The 23,112-nt window shown below is 44.4% G+C and overlaps 1 protein-coding gene across 2 annotated transcripts in view; it reads right to left on the bottom strand.

Annotated features, from left to right (window-relative positions):
* The window catches only part of TPD52L1 (TPD52 like 1), a 160,738-nt gene that overhangs the window by 31,268 nt on the left and 106,358 nt on the right, over positions 1-23,112 (bottom strand). The window contains exons 4-6 of one of the 2 annotated variants that reach the window (XM_073676013.1): positions 15,025-15,126; positions 12,552-12,566; positions 10,838-10,876 (exon numbers count right to left, since the gene is read on the bottom strand). In XM_073676013.1, the coding sequence (XP_073532114.1) occupies positions 10,838-10,876; positions 12,552-12,566; positions 15,025-15,126 (156 nt within the window). The remainder of the gene's footprint in view (positions 1-10,837; positions 10,877-12,551; positions 12,567-15,024; positions 15,127-23,112) is intronic. The other variant, XM_073676014.1, reaches the window with a different exon arrangement.

Here is a 23,112-nt window from a genome sequence, read left to right as displayed (position 1 = left end):
AAATCACCCTACCAACCGTTTTAAGCTTTCAAATTACTAATCATGTTTATCTGTATCTTGACTGGAAAATAATTTGGGCTTTGTAGCAGTGTGCAGCACTGATTCTATTAGGCCATCTATAATAAGCTCCACCAGATTTAAAATTACTAATCATGTTTATCTGTATCTTGACTGGAAAATAATTTGGGCTTTGTAGCAGTGTGCAGCACTGATCCTATTAGGCCATCTATACTAAAGCGTCACCAGATTTAAAATTAATAATAATTTTTAGCTGCATCTAGCCCGGAAAATAATTTTGGGGCTCCGAGATGCGCAAGACACATAAGTGCCTTCTTGCTGCACTACCTGCAGCATGACCCTCATATTGTCAGAATTCGAAGTAATCATGACTACTGGGTTGCCACACTCTTAGATCCCCCAAACTTTTCGATCAACCTTTTCATTTTAATAAAGACCAAAAAAATGGTCATTTTTGAAATTATAAGCATTAGCAGGTTGTTAGAAACTGAAATCAAACAGTTTTCAACTCAAAACTTTATTCTAGGTGATGTTACATTTTCACATAGGACCCCTTGTTCGAAAGGAGCTTCTGAACTCTCTCTTCCACTGAATTTGTCAGGTTTTGGATGGTTTCTGCTTCAATTGTTTTGCATGAGGACAGAATACCCTCCCAGAGCTGTTGCTTAGATGTGAACTGCCTCCCGCCATCATAGACACTCCTTTTAATGATGCTCCAAAGGTTCTGAATGGGGTACAGGTCAGGGGAGCATGGGGGTCACACCATAAGTTTGTCCCCTTTTATGCCCATATCAGCCAGAGATGCAGATGTTTTATGTGCAGCATGAGATGGTGCATTATCATGCAGAAAAATGATCTTGCTGTGAAATACACGGTTCTTCTTCTTGAACCATGGCAGGAAGTGCTGTTTGAGAAAATCCACATACATTATGGAGTTCATCTTTAGCGCCTTCAGGGATCCTAAAGGGGCCGACAATCTCTCTCCCCATGATTCCAGCCCAAAACATTACTCCACCTCCTCCTTGTTGGCGCTGTAGCCGTGTTTGCGTGGGGTGTCCATCAACCAGCCATCCTCCACTCCATCCATCTGGACCATCGAGCGCTGCACGGCACTCATCCGTGAACAAAACAGTTTTGAAATCAGTCTTCATGTAATGTTTGGCCCACTGGAGCCGTTTCTGCTTGTGTGAAGTGGATAGAGGAGGTCGACAGGATGGCGTATGCACAGCTGCAAACCTCTGAAGGACCCTGCATCTTGTTGTTCGGGGGACGTTGGAGGCACAAGCAGCTTCAAAAACTTGTCTGCTGCTATGACAAGGCTTTTTTGCCGCTGCTCTTTCAACCTGACGTAATTGCCTGTAGGAAAGAGTCCTCAATTTGCCCTTATCAGCACGCACACGTGTGTACTGTGAATCAGCTACATACTTCTTGATTGCCAAGACACTTCATCCTGATCATCGCACAATGTTGATTGTAGTCATGCCTTGACCTAAACACTCCACAATTTGTCGCTTCTCAGCAGCCGACACATCCTTTTTCTTTCCCATTTTGGCAGAAAATGTAGGCTGCTTAATAATGTGAGACAGCCTTCTTAAGTAGTCTTGCCTTTCATTGGACACACCTGCCAAACTAATTAGCACAGGTGTCTGCAATTGCTTACAGTGATATAAAGAGCCCTGACACACATCACCATCAATGAGTTTAACTGACAAACAAACAAATTCTTCCCTTATCACTCCTAAACACTTTTTGCATAATAATTTGGAACGCAGTGTACATGTGCTTTTCCACAAAACACCAGTGGTTCACGTAGTGAATCTTACAGTTCTAACTTGCCAACCGTGGTCTGTATGGAGTTGTTCAATAAAGGGCCCAAAATTAAGATAACATAGATGGGAGAGGTCTCTATGAATAGGAATTCCTAAGTATTTGATACCCTGTGAGGGCCAGGCAAAGGGAAAGTTGGACTGGATGGAATCCTATATGGTTTTGGGGAGGGAGACATCGAGGGCCTCAGACTTCGCTGCATTGATTTTAAAATTTGACCATGTAACAAAGTGATCTATTTCAGCCATAACAGCATGGATGGATATATGTGATTGAGTGATATATACTAGGACATCATCAGCAAATAGAGAGCACTTGTACTCGGTGCCTCCCACCTCAATCCACCTAATATTGGGGTTATGGCGAATTGATGAGAGCAGGTGCTCCGTCACTAGGATGTATAAGAGAGGGGACAGAGGACATCCCTGCCTTGTCCCATTGGTGATTGTGAAAGGTGATGAAAATGTTCTGATGCACCCCTTGGGCCTTGGGACACCCGGAGCCGGACCCTTTTTGGTGGATGCTGGTGGTTGTAGTCTTCGTGGCGGCAACCCGGTTCTGTGGCTCAGGGTGGTCAAACCAGTGGCGGAACTATTTATGTGGTTTTGATGTTTAAATGTCCGACTACGCCACCCGTGGATTGCGGTCAGAGTGAACCGCCGCTGCAGGGCAGACCGCTGAGGCTGGTGTTGTGGGTGCAGCAGAGCGTAGCATAACTCCCCACGGGAGGAGTATAGCCTCAGGGCAGTGTATGCGGAGGATGGGGGTGATGGTGCAGGGCAGCAGCAGTAAGGACACGGAGTCAGTGATGCAGTCCAGGGCCTTTACTCACAGTTCTTATTATCCAGACCACGTCTGCAGGTAACGGCTGCCCACGTCGTACTGTGCTCACCAGGTGAGGGGCTCAGACAACTCCCAGATAACTTTGGAGCGCTTCACAGGACCCCCTTTGTGTGTCCTTTGTCTGGCCTTTCTTACCAACCCTTCTGTCCGGCTGCCTCGGGCCTCCTCTTGGTAAACTTGGCGCCAGTTTCCCTGACCCTATGTGGTGCCTTCCTAGCGGGTGTAGCGAGGGGCTGCGCCACATAAAATGTCACAGCCTCCGGTTTCTAGCTGAGGGTTGTTTCCTGCCTCCACTAGTTTCGGGGACCGGTCTCCCCCTTTGGCCTGACCCCTCCACGCAGGTGGATTCGGGCGTGCGGTGGCGACTCGCCCGTCCACACCCCTGGGATCCCTTCATTCCTCGTTCATGGAGCCTTCTCCGCTCCTCTTCCTTCCTTCTCCCTCTTCCAGGCCTGGGCCTCTGTTACTAGGCCCGCCTCCGGAGCAGAGCTCATGCAGAGCCCCTGCTCCCTGCCACTTCTGCTCAGACTTCTCTGCACTGAACTAAGATGGTGCCCACCTTTTATACTCCCTTCTCAATGCACCCAGGAACTGCTTCCTCCCTGCTCCTGCACTACAGGGTTCCCCTTCCTCAGTGTTCCCTCCCCCCACTCCAGCCAGGGACAGGGACTGTCGTGCCCATCTCAGAGGCATATTGGTCGCCCTGCCCCACGGCAATGTGGTGTAATGCATGCAGGTGTCGGGTCCTGATCCACACTCCATCCTTACCTGAGAGTGAGATATCACACCTCTGGGTGAGGTGCAATACCTCTGTAGCAACCGAGCCCTCAGGGTGCTACAGTTCCATTTATCTTCAGCCTAGGTGACGTATTGTGATACAGGGCCGTGATTTTAGCTATAAAAGGGTCCCCTAGACCCCTACCCCAAGCTTTTTAAGAGAATCATATATGGCGTGCCAGGAGACTCTATGGAATGCTTTCTCAGCATCCAACGAGAGTATCTAATTACAAATTTTTAACTGCATCTAGCCCAGGAAATACTTTGTGCCTAGTAGCAGTGTCTGCTAGTCAGCGGATTATCCCGGCTGTTAAGCAAGCTACACCACCTGTAGTTTAGACACTTAATTTTTTCAAAGGAAATGCTTCGGGACCATGGGATACTCAGTGAAGAGCATCAGGAGGCACCCCAAGGCATAGGGGCTGGGACTGGCAGTAGGATGCCTTGCGGTGGACAGCCGAGCTCGATCCTTATAAAAGCTTTTTAACTGCAGCAGCTTTAGTGGACGCTACTGGAGCTGGAATTACGCGGCTGCTGGCATGAGACTTGCCCTCCAATAGATCCTTGTAAATGGATTTAAAGTGTATTCATTCAAATTAGAGAGACAATTTAAATTAAAAAGCTTAGAGCTGCCTCCACCACAGGGGGGCTCGCTCGACCCACCAGCGGACAGGCACCAGTATTGGGAGAGGGGGGCTGGCCATCAGGGTTCACCGCGGCTCTGGCACAAACCCGGCGACACGGAGGTGGCACGGGCAGGAGCGGACTGGCCGTGGCGGCTTCTCACTTTTTGGATTTTAGAAGGGCATGACATGCCTATATCTGTGTCTCCCCCTCCTTTTACTCCTCCACCTCTTTTATTTTCGCATGACTATATGTACTTGTCACTTTTCCATGTGTTAGTTATGTCTTCTGAGCAGTTTGTCAGCTTTTGGACACCTTTGAAGGTGTTTTCTATGTGTTTCTATGTGTTTTTGTTTGCCTGCCATTGGTTTTAACGGTGTTCGAAGGTGTTCGACGAACAGTTCGACGAACAGTTCGGCGAACACACGGGTGTTCGACGAACCGAACCGAACTCGAACACTACGGGGGTGGCTCAACACTAATATCGATATCCAATAGCAGAGGCCACCAGTATATAATATATAACATACGATGTAGTAAGGTAAACTATATTAAAGAGACACCATTAAGAAAAAACACTACCATAAGGAAAAGAAGAGTTTTTTTATTTAGTGGTGAACTAAAAGTACCTCATGCGCATAAAGTGTAAAGTGCATATCATTGACAGAGATAGACACAAGACATATAGTAAAGACCAAAAGTTTGGACACACCTTCTCATTTAAAGATTTTTCTGTATTTTCATGACTATGAAAATTGTACATTCACACTGAAGGCATCAAAACTATGAATTAACACATGTGGAATTATATACTTAACAAAAAAGTGTGAAACAACTGAAAATATGTCTTATATTCTAGGTTCTTCAAAGTAGCCACCTTTTGCTTTGATGACTGCTTTGCACACTCTTGGCATTCTCTTGATGAGCTTCAAGAGGTAGTCACCGGAAATGGTCTTCCAACAATCTTGAAGGAGTTCCCAGAGATGCTTAGCACTTGTTGGCCCTTTTGCCTTCACTCTGCGGTCCAGCTCACCCCAAACCATCTCGATTGGGTTCAGGTCTGGTGACTGTGGAGGCCAGGTCAACTGGCGTAGCACCCAATCACTCTCCTTCTTGGTCAAATAGCCCTTACACAGACTGGAAGTGTGTTTGGGGTCATTGTCCTGTTAAAAATAAATGATGGTCCAACTAAACGCAAACCGGATGGAATGGCATGCCGCTGCAAGATGCTGTGGTAGCCATTGCTGGTTCAGTAAGCCTTCAATTTTGAATAAATCCCCAACAGTGTCACCAGCAAAGCACCCCCACACCATCACACCTCCTCCTTCATGCTTCACAGTGGGAACCAGGCATGTAGAGTCCATCCGTTCATCTTTTCTGCGTCGCACAAAGACACGGTGGTTGGAACCAAAGATCTCAAATTTGGACTCTTCAGACCAAAGCACAGATTTCCACTGGTCCAAAGTCCATTCCTTGTGTTCTTGAGCCCAAACAAGTCTCTTCTGCTTGTTGCCTGTCCTTAGCAGTGGTTTCCTAGCAGCTATTTTACCATGAAGGCCTGCTGCACAAAGTCTCCTCTTAACAGTTGTTGTAGAGATGTGTCTGCTGCTAGAACTCTGTGTGGCATTGACCTGGTCTCTAATCTGAGCTGCTGTTAACCTGCGATTTCTGAGATTGGTGACTCGGATAAACTTATCCTCAGAAGCAGAGGTGACTATTGGTCTTCTTTTCCTGGGGCGGTCCTCATGTGAGCCAGTTTCTTTGTAGCGCTTGATGGTTTCTGCAACTGCACTTGGGGACACATTCAAAGTTTGCCCAATTTTTCGTACTGACTGACCTTCATTTCTTAAAGTAATGATGGCCACTCGTTTTTCTTTACTTAGCTGCTTTTTTCTTGCCATAATACAAATTCTAACAGTCTATTCAGTAGGACTATCAGCTGTGTATCCACCTGACTTCTGCACAACACAACTGATGGTCCCAACCCCATTTATAAGGCAAGAAATCCCACTTATTAAACCTGACAGGGCACACCTGTGAAGTGAAAACAATTTCCGGTGACTACCTCTTGAAGCTCATCAAGAGAATGCCAAGAGTGTGCAAAGCAGTCATCAAAGCAAAGCAGCTAACATGGTTTTAGTGATTGATCCATTAACACAGGTGTGGGTGTTGATGAGGACAGGGCTGGCGATCAATCAGTCATGATTAAGTAAGAATGACATCACTGGACACTTTAAAAGGAGGCTGGTTCTTGGTATCATTGTTTCTCTTCAGTTAACTATGGTTATCTCTAAAGAAACACGTGCAGCCATCATTGCACTGCACAAAAATGGCCTAACAGGGAAGAGTATCGCAGCTACAAAGATTGCACCTCAGTCAACAATCTATCGCATCATCAAGAACTTCAAGGAGAGAGCTTCCATTGTTGTCAAAAAGGCTCCAGGGCGCCCAAGAAAGACCAGCAAGCGCCAGGACCGTATCTTAAAACTGTTTCAGCTGCGGGATCGGACTACCAGCAGTGCCGAGCTTGCTCAGGAATGGCAGCAGGCTGGTGTGAGTGCTTCTGCACGCACTGTGAGGCGGAGACTCTTTGAGCAAGGGCTGGTTTCAAGGAGGGCAGCAAAGAAGCCACTTCTCTCCAGAAAAACATCAGGGACCGACTGATATTCTGCAAAAGGTACAGGGAGTGGACTGCTGAGGACTGGGGCAAAGTTATTTTCTCTGATGAATCCCCTTTTCGATTGTTTGGGACATCTGGAAAACAGCTTATTCGGAGAAGAAGAGGTGAGCGCTACCACCAGTCTTGTCTCATGCCAACTGTAAAGCATCCTGAAACCATTCATGTGTGGGGTTGCTTCTCAGCCAAGGGAATCGGCTCACTCACAGTCTTGCCTAAAAACACAGCCATGAATAAAGAATGGTACCAGAATGTCCTCCAAGGAGCAACTTCTCCCAACCGTCCAAGAGCAGTTTGGCGCCCAACAATGCCTTTTCCAGCATGATGGAGCACCTTGCCATAAAGCAAAGGTGATAACTAAATGGCTCATGGAACAAAACATAGAGATTTTGGGTCCATGGCCTGGAAACTCCCCAGATCTTAATCCCATTGAGAACTTGTGGTCAATCATCAAGAGACGGGTGGACAAACAAAAACCAACAAATTCTGGCAAAATGCAAGCATTGATTATGCAAGAATGGACTGCTATCAGTCAGGATTTGGTCCAAAAGTTGATTGAGAGCATGCCAGGGAGAATTACAGAGGTCTTGAAGAAGAAGGGGCAACACTGCAAATATTGACTTGCTGCATTAACTCATTCTAACTGTCAATATAACCTATTGGTACTCATAATATGATTGCAATTATATTTCTGTATGTGATATTAACATCAGACAAACACTAATAAAAACCAGAGGCCAGCAGATCATGTGAAAATATAATTTTGGTGTCATTCTCAAAACTTTTGGCCATGACTGTATGTCTATTTTCTTGCCCAGTTGTCAACTGTAGACTTCTATGTATCTAAAAAAAAAATGTCTATCAGAGGTATACTCGCATAAATAATCAGATGAAGGGCTTATTTTACTTTCTATATTTTCTAAGGAGGAGGTTTTATGGTAAATTACTAATATAAAGTAGACGTGTAAGGCTCCGCATGTATGACTGTTACCTAGGAAACCATAAACATTATGATGTAATGAGGGCAGATTGTAACTCCGCGCCCGGAAATGAGGTAAGACTCCCTCAAGAATAGGGAAATAATGGTCTATTTAAACCGGCAAGGTGAGACATGTATTTATCTCCCCTTTCTTTTGCAAGGAGGATGCAGCACTGCACCTCCAAAAAGAAAGAACCCACCACTGTGGTAGTTCTTTATTAATGTGGTTTATTTGTTTTTGACACTGGGTACTTTATTGGCACTAAGACACTTTTTGCTATTTAACTTGAGCAATTAAGGCCTCTTTCTGCTGGTGCTCTTTTTTCCCAACATACTGCAAGTACACTCCCCTGAAGATTTCTCCACACGGAGAAAGAAACGCGTCGGGAGGGACATTTTTATGGGGCAGCAACATTAGAAGAACCACACTTTGGTACTGCCCTTGTTAAGTGGGAGTCAGCGCAAGGGGCATGACAGGGTAGATTATTGCATCCAGGATACCACCACGGATGGAATCCCTGGAATTTTGAAGTCCCTACAGCGCAAATGGGTGAGATTTACACGTCTTTTGTGTTATTATAATTATGTATGCACGGTGACACTATATTTAAACTTGGTCTTATTGCATCTTTTGGCTTACTAGTGGACCTGAACATTGGGTCTTATTGTCCATTTTTTTGCTTATGGCTTCATGAGACTTTGAGTTATAGAGTTGTTCATTTCTCCTTACAGCTCTGGATTTGAGTTTCTGGATAAAGTTTTATACTTGATACTATTAAAAGTTATATTTTATGACATCCTCTATGCTACATATATATGGGATTTTTCTTGAGGAGCTGAATCTGTCACATGAAGGCAGAGATTTTGGCTTATTACCCATAAAGTAGACGTGGGTTTCTGGAAATCTAAGACCACTCATTTTAAGCGTGAATCCCAATCCAATCAAGGTCTTGCAGGGCTACTCATGTACCAAAGGATTCACTACCAGGCTAAGATTGATGAGTTATGTTGTATGGATGAGACCACAGGGGCAGTTGCTGTGGGTGAAAAAAGATCCTAAGAGCATAAAATGAAAAAAAAAAAAACTTCTTTCCAGGTGTTCTGGATTTCCAGACATGAATTTTAACTGTACCAGTGTGAACATGAAGCCAATACAGTTAGGTAGTGTGGTAGATCAGAGAACTCCATCACTCTCCCACCAGGGCCTAACAGGGTTCAGTGTCCCAGTGTCAATGATGTCACTGCATTGCGCCGCCTATGCTGGTCCGATATGTGTGCATGGAAGAAGGAAACTTGGTGGTATTATCATCTTTGGAGGGGACATCATTACTCATGGGGCATCATTACTTATTAACAAGCCATTAATACATTGTAAAAGGAGACAATATTGTTTTAAGGGGGCACTATTACAGGAGTATGGGAGCAATACTTAACAGACTAACTGGATACCCTTATAAAAATGTCTGATATAGTGATAAATACAGAGAATAGACATATTGATATAAATCAACTTTATTAAAGGGAATCTTTTATCACATTTTTGCCAACTAATCTGATAGCAGAATCATGTACAGATACAGGAACCCTGATTCCCACGATGTATCACTTATTATGTTGTGTTGTAGTTTTGATAAAATTACTATTTTATTAGATCATCATTAGAGGACAAATAAAATTGCTGCCATGAAATCCTCCATATTCAAGAGCTATTTGTAACCACGCCACTATAGCTTTCTGCCTATGCACAGTGTACACCAAAAGCTGCCAATCAGTGGTGTGCATGGGGTAATACAGAGCTCAGCATTGAGAACTGATAGATCTGTAGCAGATGACAGTGACCCTTGTAAGGGATGCATCACTGGAATCAGGTTCTCTGCCCTTAGATCATGCTGCTCTTAGATGGGGTAACAAAAACCAGGAGACAAATTCCCTTTAAAGACATTATAGTAGAAATATGATATTTTTTTTTATCAGAAGTTGGATATGCAGCATATGTCATTTGTGATTCTGTAAGATTCTGTAAAGAAAATGCAATCTGTGTGTTTAATGCCAGATGGTCATATAACAGTGATGCCCAGACAGGAATGTTCAGAGGGTATTGTTGTATCCAGCATGGTTACACCAGTTCGGCTTGTCCTTCATTGCTAAATATAAAGCCGTGCTCTTGTTTTCATGTTACCAAAGGAAATTAAACGTACAGATTACAATTATGTTGTCTTCAACCGCAGAGGTAAATGCCGTTATTAACATGTATTTTTTGTTATCGCTGAAGAATTGGACGCATTGTAATTGTCTGTAAAGGTTTATTTATTGAAATCACTTTGTATTTGTAGCAAATCATTTCTTAGAAAATTGTGTCAGTGAACTGCGGACATGTATTGAGGATTCACTTTTATTACAAATTACTCAAAATACCTCACAAATGACAGGTGTAATAAGTACGAAACACTGGCATCCTAAATGGAGCAAATTATTCCTATTTACAGACACAATCACATATTCACGGCTGATATACGGTCATCTAGTCGTGGTTACTTTTGGTGTCTCATTTTCCTGAAAATACACAGATTCACAAACCAGTATTGCTGTATTTTACAACCTTAGTTGTACCAAATTTGCAAACTATTCCCTTTCCATGGGATAGAGAATAAATTCTTGATTGCTGTGGATCAGACTGCTGGGACCCCCACCAATCTCAACAATCAATGTCCAAAGAGCCCCATTTGAATGGAACGTAGTCTCTCACGTTCACCTCTGCTGCATTCATTCTCATTAGGACCGACGGAGATAGCCGAGCGTTGCACTCAGCTGCTATTTGACCTTCCCTTTAAGTCTCATTAAGAATGAATGGAGTGATGGTGCTCATGATCAACCTCCACTCCATTCACACATCTCTCTTCACAGCTCAATCTCGGAATCAGTGGGGCGTCCCAATGGTAGGACCCTATCGATTGGGAATTTACCTCCTATCCAATGGAAAGGGATACCCTCCAAACCTGGTACAACCCCTTTAACTATAGTGAAAGTAGAAGTGAAATGTTAATGCAATAAATGTAGATTCATGAAAAATGACGATGGAATTATGGCATTACCTCATAGCTGGCATACTTATAGAGTGACGGATTGAGTAGCTGCCATGTGAGGGCATTGTGGATAAAAAAAGAACACACTCCATAAATTTCACAGTTTATACCATTTCATTGAAACATGCAGCACACAGAAATAACTTGATAGTTTGCACCATAAGTTGTTACACAGGTGTTATGATATCTACAAAAATTAGAAATATAGTATCATTTACACACAATATATAGATACAAAAATGTATTAGAACATTATGGAATCACCCTGGAGCCCGATGGATGCCTTTTTCCATGGTTCCGAACCATCATAGCCTGGGTTGGAGGGTCACCGTGTGGACAGCACTGATATGTGAGAAATTGTGAGGCCAGATGATTTCTTTTCTGTAGTTTTTAGAGTTGTGAATCAGTTTCTGTAACTCCCAAAAATTACTATAGGGATAGCCAAATCTAGAAATCTTCCATATGATAGGTAATCACTATCAGATTACTGGGCGTCTGATATCCAGCACCTTTACTAATAGTGAAGTACACAATGTAAGGAGCACTATGTAGGGTGTAGAGGCTGTTCAATAGGCACTAAGTTGCAATACCGGAGAATCGTCATTACACATTGTACAGAACGATATACTGTGTACTTGGAACAGGGTAATAGTTTGATTGTGGAGTTTCGAGGTGTCTTACCGCCACTGAGCTGATGTTGATGAACTATCCTATCAATGAAGTTGGACAACCCCTTTAAACCAACAGCCAGCCAAAATTAAACACTTTTCCTATACATATGGCAAAAGTAATCCTATGGGTATATCACAGTATGTGGATTCTTTTTCTTGTTAACCAAATCAAAGGTGTTATTTGGGTCCCAATACATTATCGTATTTTTCGGACTATAAGACGCACTTTTTTTGCCCTAAATTTGGGGGGAAAATGGGGTGTGTCTTATAGACTGAATGCAGCTTACCGGGGGGAGCGGCGGCGGCAGGAGTCAAGCGATATTGCGGGTCCTGGGCTGGGAGGCGGGCGAGGTCGGAGGTGCGACGCTGCGAGCCCAGGCTGGTGCTCAACGCTGTGGGGTGATGCTGCGAGTCTCATTCCAGGCTGGTAGAAGGGTTGAAGGGGGTGCTCGGCGGTGCAGGGGCTCCACCAACATTTTGTGAAAGCCTGAAACCCCCCGAATTAAATGTTTTCAATGTGGCGGTCTCCGGGAAAATGGCCACTGGAGGCGGTGCATGCACAGATTGAGATCTCTTCTCCCAAAATCTTTGTTCCCGAGATCTCAATCTACGCAAGCGGCCAATTTCCCAGAGACTGCCTCATTGAAACCATGCAAGTGCGGGGGCTCCGGGCTTTTACAAAATGTTGGTGGAGCCCCCGCACCGCCAAGTACCATCGAGCACCGCCAAACATCCCCTTCTACCAGTCTGGGATGGGACTCGCAGCATCACCCCGCAGCGTCGCACCTCCTCTAACCCCACCACCGCCACCTCCCCTCCCCACCCCCCCTAGTAAGCAGAATTCGGACTGTAAGACGGACCCTCATTTGACGCATTAAATTTTTTTTCCCTATTTTCTTCCTGAAAATTTGGGGTGCATCTTATGGTCTGGTGCGTCTTATGGTCCAAAAAATACAGTATTTAGAAGAAACAAAATCATTAACGAGTCCCAAATGGTATTCATGTGTGCAACCTCTTCCATATCTAATGGGAATCATATTGAAATTTCTTACCTAATAGAGTGCGATCTGCAGCAGAGGAATGAAAAACATTGAGTGTTATAAAAGTTATGATCTACAACACAAAGGAAACACTTAATGTGAGCAGAGAACATGAAGCCTCCAGGCACAATCATGCTTAGATCTTCAAACACACACAAGTTGAATTATGTAATCAGGTATGTTCCCCGGAAGCTGATGGAAAAGTTTATTTTAAAATCTAAATTCTACAGCCAATGTACTTTTGTTTAAAATATATATATATATTCTTTGCTTACTTTTCAAGTGATTTTATTTATATATTTGTACAATTTCAATTTTGTCCAGAAAGTATGATACTGAATGTTTTAAAATTAAATAGTTAAATATGTAAGAAAGGATTATTGGATTTTTCATAATTAGATCGTTAAATGTAATTTGATTAGCGCAAAGGCTCAGCTATGTTATTTTCATTGCGTTTAGTTCCCAGAAGGGTGAGCAAAAGTAAGGCTGTGTGCCCACTATGCGTTTTTTAAGCATTTCCGCAGCAGCAAACGCATAAAAAACGCTTGGTCGAAGGTCTGCCATGTTCCCCAATGATAATCTGCATGTGCTGTGCACATGCTGCGGAAATTTCCACTGCGGATTATCATTGCGGAAAAATCCGCAGCACTACCAATTATTTGGCGTAATCGCGGCGTTTTCGCCGCCATTGATTTGCATTGAATCACTTAATATCTGCATGACTACATGTGCACATGCGGATATTAAGCGATTCAATGTGCGGATGGTACCCAGGTCTGGAGAAGAGGAGACACTCCTCCAGACCCGGGTACCATGGTACCTGTTAAAAAAAAAGAATTAAAATAAAAAATATACATTATACTTACCTTCTGATGGCCCCCAGTCTCCATAGCAATGCGTCCTGGCTTTCCGGCAGCTCATGATGGTCTAAAAGGACCTACCATGACGTCATTTAGTCATGTGACGGGTCACGCGACCGCCGACGTCGGCGGTCGCGTGACCCGTCACATGACTAAATGACATCATGGCAGGTCCTTTTACACAACCGGTAGACATCGGGAAGACCGGACGCACTGGAGGAGACCGGGAGCCATCAGAAGGTAAGTATAATTTTTTTTTTACCATTTTTATTCTTTTTTTTAACTAACTTGGTCACACTATATTAAATCCATGCTGTTTGCATGGATTTATATAGTGTGACCAAGTTGACAAGCACTTTCCAAGTGATGCTAAAATCGCTTGGAAAGCGCTTTACAACCCGCATGTGGAAATGCATGTGGAGAACGCTTCACATCAGCATGTCCCTGGCAGGAAAAACGCATGTACAATCTGCATGTACAATCCACATGCGTTTCTTCTGCCAGGGAGATGCAGAAACGCTCAGGAAAAATCCGGAGCATTTCTGCATCGTGGGCACATAGCCTTAAAAAAAAGTGACTTTTTCGTATTTAAAAAATTTGTGAAAGCAGGAGAACACATCACACCATAATCACTGTCATTAGAAGACAGATCCACATTTAAGTGTGTAAATGACCACTTGATATGATTGAACTTTGTTTCATCTGGAGGAAAACTGATCCAATATGTGTAAAAATTTCCAATCACAGTAACTGCAGCATGTAATATGAAACATATCTCAAGGCAACTCTATTATAGGAAATAGAAAGGTTTTGTTTCAGGACAATCATAGCAGATGAGAAAGGTGACCGTTGTTTTGGGGCTGGGTTTAGATGAGCTTATGTACAATCGTGCGATTTTCATCTATAAAAAAAAGATTTTTCTCCAATATGATTATCCGTATTCTCATCTGCATGTCCATTTTTTTTATATCCGGATGGCATCTGTTTTATACATTAATTATTTAAAAATAAATAATACAATTACTGTTTTCTATGTTAATAATTGCAATGAATCTGTAAAACAGATCCCATATGGATGGTGTACATATGGCATTGTTGTTGTTTTTTTTTGGGGGGGGGGGATTAATGAGGGGGGAAATGGATCAATAATGCAAGCTCATGCAAACTACCCCATTGACATACATTGGTCCATGTGTGGTTATGCATACATATAGCACAGTTACGTATACTACGATCGTCTAAGAGCCTTTATATTAACAAAATATTGATATAAATGACCAAATCTGTAACACTGATCTAATTGTTCTACAATCTGCGTATGACACCCGGGCTAAACCTACTCTTTATATCACATGAGGATAAAATAGATTTTGTCCTTTTTGCTAGATAATATCCAGCAAGAGGACTAGATATTTGGTATTGTGTTCAAAAGTGGAAAGTGATGTAATCTGATAGAATTCTATGGAAATGGCATCTGTTAAAATTCAGTCATGGGCCTACAAAATATTATTGTGAGCACCTCTTGCTTGTAGATTAAGATGTCCAACAAGCACAGATTATTTCAGATGTTCCCTGGTTAAAATAAACCTATGATATTATACAGAATAAACTTTATATTTAAGCACCTCATATCTCCTAGCTTCTTGCCAATGGCACTTCCCACGTTGGTTATTGCAGCAGAAGCTTTCATCCCAGCTTGGCTTAAGGTTTCCTGTGTCTTCTTGTACCTACAATTAAAACTGCATTAATAGAAAATCATATATAGTAATCTATAACATCCAATTTTTATTAGAATGGTATTCCATGGACTTCTAAAATTAAATTTCACTTTCCCCAGTAACCAATAAACAGACATTTCCTCTAAAGATTAGATGTCTTATACAATGAGTTGGATTATCTTTTTGTAAGATGCTTATTTAGTTTATCATGCCACTATGTAGGCAACATACATTTATTAAAAGTCATTATGTACTTTGATAATCCATGAAAAAAACTCCTTTTTCAAAGTAAAAACTCAATCTCTGCCTATTTAGCCTGACTGACAGCCAGGGCTGGCTCCAGGTTTTTGTGGGCCCTGGGCGAAAGAGTCTCAGCGGGCCACTTTAACACATACCATGATTCATGATGCAGAGATACGGCGGAGAAATATATATATAATACAAGGCCAAAGATTTCACTTCTTACATTACATGACCGATATCTATTGTAAATTCTACAATAGATCAGAAACCAGCGAATCGCTCCACACAGTATACTGGCCCCCATATAACACTCCATACAGGATACTGGCCCCCATATAACGCTCCACACAGAATACTGGCCCACATATAACGCTCCATGCAGGATACTGGCCCCCATATAACGCTCCATGCAGGATACTGGCCCCCAAATAACGCCTCATGCAGGCTGTTCCCCCCACATAATGCCCCACGCAGGCTGTTACCCCCACATAATGCCCCAGGCAGGCTGTTCCCCCCACATAATGCCCCATGCAGGCTGTTCCCCCCCCATATAATGCCCCATGCAGGATGTCACCCCCCCTCCCTTATAATGCACCATGCAGGATGTCACCCCCCCTACTTAATAATGCCCCATGCAGGCTGTTCCCCCCCCTATAATGCCCTATGTAGGATGTCACCCCCCCTTATAATGCCCCATGCAGGATGTCACCCCCCCTCCCTTATAATGCCCCATGCAGGATGTCACCCCCCCTCCCTTATAATGCCCCATGCAGGATGTCACCCCCCCTCCCTTATAATGCCCCATGCAGGATGTCACCCCCCCTCCCTTATAATGCCCCATGCAGGATGTCACACACCCCCTCCCTTATAATGCCTCATGCAGGATGTCACCCCCCCTCCCTTATAATGCCCCATGCAGGATGTCACTCCCCCCTCCCTTATAATGCCCCATGCAGGCTGTTCCCCCCCCTATAATGCCCCATGTAGGATGTCACCCCCCCTTATAATGCCCCATGTAGGATGTCACCCCCCCCTTATAATGCCCCATGCAGGATGTCACCCCCCCCTCCCTTATAATGCCCCATGCAGGATGTCACCCCCCCTCCCTTATAATGCCCCATGCAGAATGTCACCCCCCCTCCCTTATAATGCCCCATGCAGGATGTCACACCCCGTCACCCCACCATATAATGCCCCATGCCTCCATATAATAAAAAAAAAAAAATCAATTACTCACCTCACTCCTCACCTGCTGCCGCTGCTCCAGACTCCTCACGCGCGCCGGCGTCTTCCCGCTCTGCGCGGTGACGGCTCGGGAGAGAGCGCGGTGTAAAGACATCACCGCGCTCTCTGACCTGAGACGTCACAGTGCAGCAGCTGCGGAAGAGACGGGACCTGCTGCGGAGGCTCGGGGAGAGGTAATTGCGCCGGGTGTCAGGGCCCTGAGCAAGCGGGGGGGGGGGCGGGCGCTATCACCGCTCTCCTCAGCTCACGGGTCCCATAGCGCAGTGGGGTGCCCGACGGCGAGTGGGCCACCCCGCCTGCCCAGGGCCCCGGCACTTGCCCGGGTGTGCTGGGTGCGGATGCCGGCCCTGCGGACAGCGCCTCAGTGTCCTTCCTCCCCTCTACTAAGATCTCCCCCTGCTCAGTACAAGCTACAGCTGTCAGGCTGGGTGGGTGGAGATTGAATATACTTGGACTCATACAATTCTCATCCTAATATCAGGATTTTTCATCCATTCTGCCATAGATTTTCAAAATGCATATATTACAATCATCGGGTCCAAGAGGTCTATTAATTAATCTGTTTAGTTTGTATTATAATATCTGGCGACACATCCGCTTTAAGTGGATTTAGTTGAGAATTGCAATAAAATGTAGTTACAACTCTATTTACTATAAGCTATAACGTATATGTGGCTGCATGAGGACAGTATCTGACCAGGTTGCTAGAGTTATGTGGGTGCGCTGTGCAGGTGAAGAATCAGGTTGGAGCAGGGCCTGGTTTCTGCTATAAACGCAAACAGCAAGCGATCAAAGCACTTTAGAAATTTCTATTTCCTACAGTATAGAAAGAGTTTATGTCAATTTCATGCCTTACAGTCATGGCCAAAAGTGTTGGCACCCTTGAAATTGTTTCAGAAAATGATGTAAATACTTTTATGCCCAGAAATGACAAAAGTATTCTCGGAGTGATACCTTTATTGGCTAACCAGAAAAAAATATATATATGCAAGCTTTCACAGCACAGAGGCTCCTTCTTCAGGCAATATTACAAATGAATTGATAAGACAAAAGCCACAACATTTAAGAGATGTTACAACAAGACATTTGTTTGTTCATGAGGTGTAAGGGGTGATGCCTCCTAATGATAAGTCAAAGAGATCAAATTTAGGGTTTTTAGTTGCAAATGTCAAGTCTGTGGGAATGTTTAATAATCTGCAGACCATCTGGTGGAGGTGTGAATTGAATCCATGTAGTGAGTCATAAATCCAGGTGTTAGATTGAGTCCTGTTGTCAAGGAATTGAACATTCTTATCAATTTGAATTCCCAAATTTTTCTCTCTCAGCTGTCCTTGAAATGACCTTTTAGTATTAAAAATTTTAGATCTGTCATACAGTGTCCCGGGCCAGAGAAATGTTTTCCCATAGGCGTGTCCAGTTCATTCTTAGTTGTGTGTCTGTGTAAATTCATTCTCGTTTGCAGTTTTTGCATAGTTTCTCCAATATAAACTCCTTCCGGGCACCTTGTACATTGTATCATGTACACCACATTGGAGGATGTACATGAAAAGACATCCATGATTTTGTAGTCCTGATTTGTGTTTGATATGCATAATGTATTTAATGGTAATATGTGGGTACAAGTTTTGCATTTCTTGTTTTTACATGGGAATGTGCCCGTCACTTTTTCTACAACAAGAAGAGGACCATCCATGAGGAGATATCTTCTCTACGGGACCAAATACAAGGACCAGATTCATGTCTAATCAAGGAGACATTACAGGATTTTTACAAAAAATTGCAACATCACCTTATTATCAAGAAGAAAAAGAAACTTGACAGATTCAGGAAGAAAGCAGGTCTCAATGTACTTGAAGGTAAGCCCAATTTACACAATCATTTTAATACATCGTCCTCTGTTGTGAATAGGAGCCAAAAACAGGAGAAATTAATGTTTTATCAAAGGGACTAACATTCTGTCCTACAAAACAACTTGAAACGGCTCAGTTTTGTAGTGATATCGAGGAATTCTTCCGCAGATTACGGCTTAAAGACTTATTTTACAACCATGCAAATATCACATCACAAGATAATCTGAACAACACATCAAAAAAGAAAAAAGAGGACAAACTGGACCCCACAACCTGGGCACAACCAAACTCTGGATCACTACATAGACGGTTTCTGTAAAAAAATTTAAATCTGACATTTTGGACAGACACCACAAAGTGCCACACAATATCAGTATCGAGGAAAGAAAAGCCATACAGTCTTTAAAAGCTAACAACAATATCATCATCAAACCAGCTGACAAAGGAGGAGCTGTAGTCATTTTGAACATGTCAGATTACATCCAGGAAGCACATAGACAGCTCTTGGATATAAAATACTACACTCCACGTCAAACAGGTACCTTGTACATGTTACCTAAAATACATAAAGAAGGTAATCCTGGGAGGCCAATCATTTCTGGTATTGGGACATTAACGGAAAACATCTCCGGCTGGGTGGATAACATTCTGAAATCCCTGGTGAGATGCACACCCAGCTATATCCAGGACACCACAGATATCCTCTGAAAATTGTCAGCCCTGGGCCCACTTCCGGAAGACACAATACTAGCCACCATGGATGTAGAGTCTCTCTACTCCAACATTCCTCATGAGGATGGGATTGCAGCATGCAAACATTTCCTACAAAAAAAAAATCTGACCACAGAACCAACTCTGCAATTCATCAGGTTTGTGCTCCATCACAATTATTTCTCCTTTGGGAATAATTTATACCAACAATGTATGGGCAGCGCCATGGGAAGCAAAATGTCCCCACAATATGCTAACTTATTTATGGCTAAATAGAGGAGGAGTTTTTGTCATCTTACTCTATTAAACCTCTAGCATACTTCCGTTACATTAATGATCTGCTAATAATCTGGACAGGCTCAAAAGATGATCTGCTGACCTTCCACGATAACTATAACAGGCTCCACCCAACCATCAAGCTAACCCTCAACTTCTCAAAATCCCAAATACATTTTCTGGACAGGACCATATACATCAAAGACAACACCATACAAACATCAATTTACCATAAGCCTACAGGACGTCCGGCATATCTTAGATGGAACAGCTTTCATCCAAGACACAAAAAAATCCATCATCTGCAGTCAAGCTCTGAGGTACATTCGAATCTGCTCAGACAGTAAGGACAGAAAACTGCAGCGGCTATCACTGAGGAATACATTCCTAAAACAAGGATACCAATGTCACGCTGTCTCTGTATACTGGAGGTAGGGGGCCTAAGCTGACCCTAAGCTGGGGCCCTGACTAATCCCTCAACCTGGAGGTACTGTTAAAGGTACAGAGGTCCAGGCCGCCAGCGTAACCCCTACCTCCTGAGGATCCCTGCACCTAAGTAATCTAGTCCTGAGAAGGACCCCGATCACAACAAAAGAGGACAAGTAATAATATGCCCACACACAGTACTTAGACGAACGAGACAGTACAAGGGAAAAACCAAAACCACCTTGCATACAAAAACTACACAACTACAACAGAGGGAACACCAACGGGAAAGGAGATAAATGATAAAGCGAGGAAGGGAAAAAACACTCCAAAAACACTTATCTCAGAAACTCCAAATACCACGATCCGCTCTGTAAGTCTGTATGAAATGCTTTCACCGACACTTCCCAAACAGACCAGCAGGCATTTGAAGGAGACTCACTACAGCAGCATTGATTGCAGCTGGGCGAGGCTGGACCTCGTCTAGCACAGAGAGAGAGAGAATTAACTCCCTCACTGCCGAAAACACAAAGCACCAAAAAGTCAGCTGCGAGAAGTCAGGCTGTGTAATCGTGACGATCTTCGTGGCGACACACCCGTGACAGTACCCCCCCTTCTACGAGGGGCCTCCGGACCCTCAGGGCCAGGTTTATCCGGGTGAGTCGTGTGGAAGGCCCGAACTAATCGGTCTGCGTTAATATCCGACGCAGGAACCCACATCCTCTCCTCAGGACCATACCCTTTCCAATGAACCAGGTACTGAAGGGACCGGCGATTAAAACGTGAATCGATGACCCTTGATACCTGGAACTCCAAGTTACCATTGACCACCACTGGAGGGGGAGGTAAAGGTGACGGTACCACCGGCGCCACATACCTCTTAAGCAACGATCTGTGGAACACGTTGTGAATTTTAAACGTAGGGGGGAGGTCAAGACGGAATGCCACCGGATTAATAATAGAACTGATTCTGTACGGCCCGATGAACCTGGGACCCAGTTTCCAGGAGGGAACCTTAAGTTTAATATTCCTGGTAGACAACCATACCCGATCGTTCACACTTAGGTCCGGACCAGACACTCTCCTCCTATCAGCCATACGTTTGTATTGGTTCCCCATAGTATTCAGATTCTTCAGCACCCCTCTCCATACTGAAGCGAGTGATGAGGAAAATCGTTCCTCCTCAGGAACCCCCGAAGAGCCCCCCCTACTGAAAGTACAAAACTGGGGGTGAAAACCATATGCCCCAAAAAACGGGGACTTACCAGTGGACTCGCTCCGCCTACTATTAAGAGCAAACTCTGCCAGAGGTAAGAAAGAAGCCCAGTCCTCCTGGTTCTCTGACACAAAACACCGGAGATATGTCTCCAAGCTCTGGTTCATACGTTCCGTCTGACCATTGGTCTGAGGGTGAAAAGCCGATGAGAATGACAAATGCATCCCCCGCCGTGCACAAAACGCCTTCCAGAACTTGGACACAAACTGAGACCCCCGATCAGACACTACATCGGAGGGTACCCCGTGAAGCCTCACAATCTCCCCAATGAACACCTGCGCAAGAGTTTTAGCATTAGGGAGAGCCGGAAGAGCGATAAAATGTGCCATCTTGCTGAACCTGTCCACTACAACGAGTATGACCGTTTTACCCGAAGACGGAGGGAGGTCCGTAATAAAGTCCATAGACAGATGAGTCCAAGGACGCTCCGGGATCTTCAAAGGTAAGAGGGCCCCAGACGGACGGGTATGTGAGGTCTTAGAGCGCGCACAAACCCCACAGGACGCGACAAAAGTAACCACCTCCTTATGTAAGTTAGGCCACCAAAACCGACGCGAGAGGAGATCCACAGTTGCTTTACTCCCCGGGTGTCCTGCCAAAACTGAGTTATGGTGTGCCTCGATCACCTTTTGTCGCAACTGATCTGGAACAAACAGTCTCCCCGGAGGTCCAACAGGGGCGTCCCCCTGAGCCTCCAATACCTCCTCCTCCAGCTCAGAGCATACTGCCGAAACCACCACCCCCTCCTGAAGGATAGGAATCGGGTCGTCCGTATTCCCGGCCCCAGGGAAACTGCGAGATAAGGCATCCGCCTTTACATTTTTTGACCCAGGACGATATGTAACGACAAAATTAAACCTGGTAAAAAACAATGACCACCTAGCTTGTCTGGGATTCAGACGTTTCGCGGACTCCAGATATAGCAGGTTTTTGTGATCGGTGATGACGGTGACCGGATGGACTGCCCCCTCCAAAAAATGGCGCCACTCCTCAAAAGCTAACTTAATGGCCAAGAGTTCCCTATTGCCGACATCGTAATTCCTCTCAGCGGACGACAATTTTTTAGAGAAAAAGGCGCACGGATGCCACTTACCAGGGGACGAACCTTGTGACAATACTGCTCCCACCCCTACCTCGGAAGCGTCTACCTCTACAATGAATGGCTGTGACGCATCAGGTTGAATGAGTATGGGTGCCGAGGCAAAACATTTTTTCAAACAGGAGAATGCTTGACAAGCCTTGTCAGACCACCTAGAAAAATCCGTCCCCTTTTTAGTCATGTCTGTGAGAGGCTTAACCATGGACGAGAAATTACGAATGAACTTCCGGTAATAATTAGCAAACCCCAGGAAACGTTGTAGTGCCTTAAGATTCTCTGGCCGATCCCACTCAAGAACTGCCCGCACTTTCCCAGGATCCATACGAAAACCAGACGCTGAAACCAGGAAGCCTAAAAACTGGAGTTCCTGTACGGCGAACACACACTTTTCCCATTTGGCATACAGTTTATTATCCCGCAAGATCTGTAACACCTGCCTAACGTGCTCCTGATGAGACACCAGATCCGGCGAGTAAATTAAGATATCATCCAGATATATGACAACAAACTGTCCCACCAGGCGGCGAAAAATGTCATTAACAAAGTGTTGGAACACCGCCGGGGCATTAGTCAGACCGAATGGCATGACAAGGTTCTCATAATGCCCCTCCGGAGTGTTAAAGGCCGTCTTCCACTCATCCCCCTCCTTCATCCTAATCAGATTGTACGCCCCCCTGAGATCCAACTTAGAGAACCATTTGGCGCCCACGATCTGATTAAAGAGATCGGGAATAAGGGGGAGTGGATACGGATCTCGGACCGTAATCCGATTAAGTTCACGGAAATCCAGGCAAGGGCGTAGGCCTCCATCTTTCTTCTTAACAAAGAAGAACCCCGCAGCCACCGGTGAAGATGAAGGTCTAATATGC

Source organism: Phyllobates terribilis, unplaced genomic scaffold (genome assembly GCF_046119375.1).
Source record: "Phyllobates terribilis strain yellow unplaced genomic scaffold, ASM4611937v1 Scaffold_3__8_contigs__length_932513732, whole genome shotgun sequence".
Classification (NCBI taxonomy): Eukaryota; Metazoa; Chordata; class Amphibia; order Anura; family Dendrobatidae; genus Phyllobates; species Phyllobates terribilis.
The sequence above is the reverse complement of the archived record's forward strand: the minus strand, read 5'-3'. Positions and strand labels throughout refer to the sequence as shown.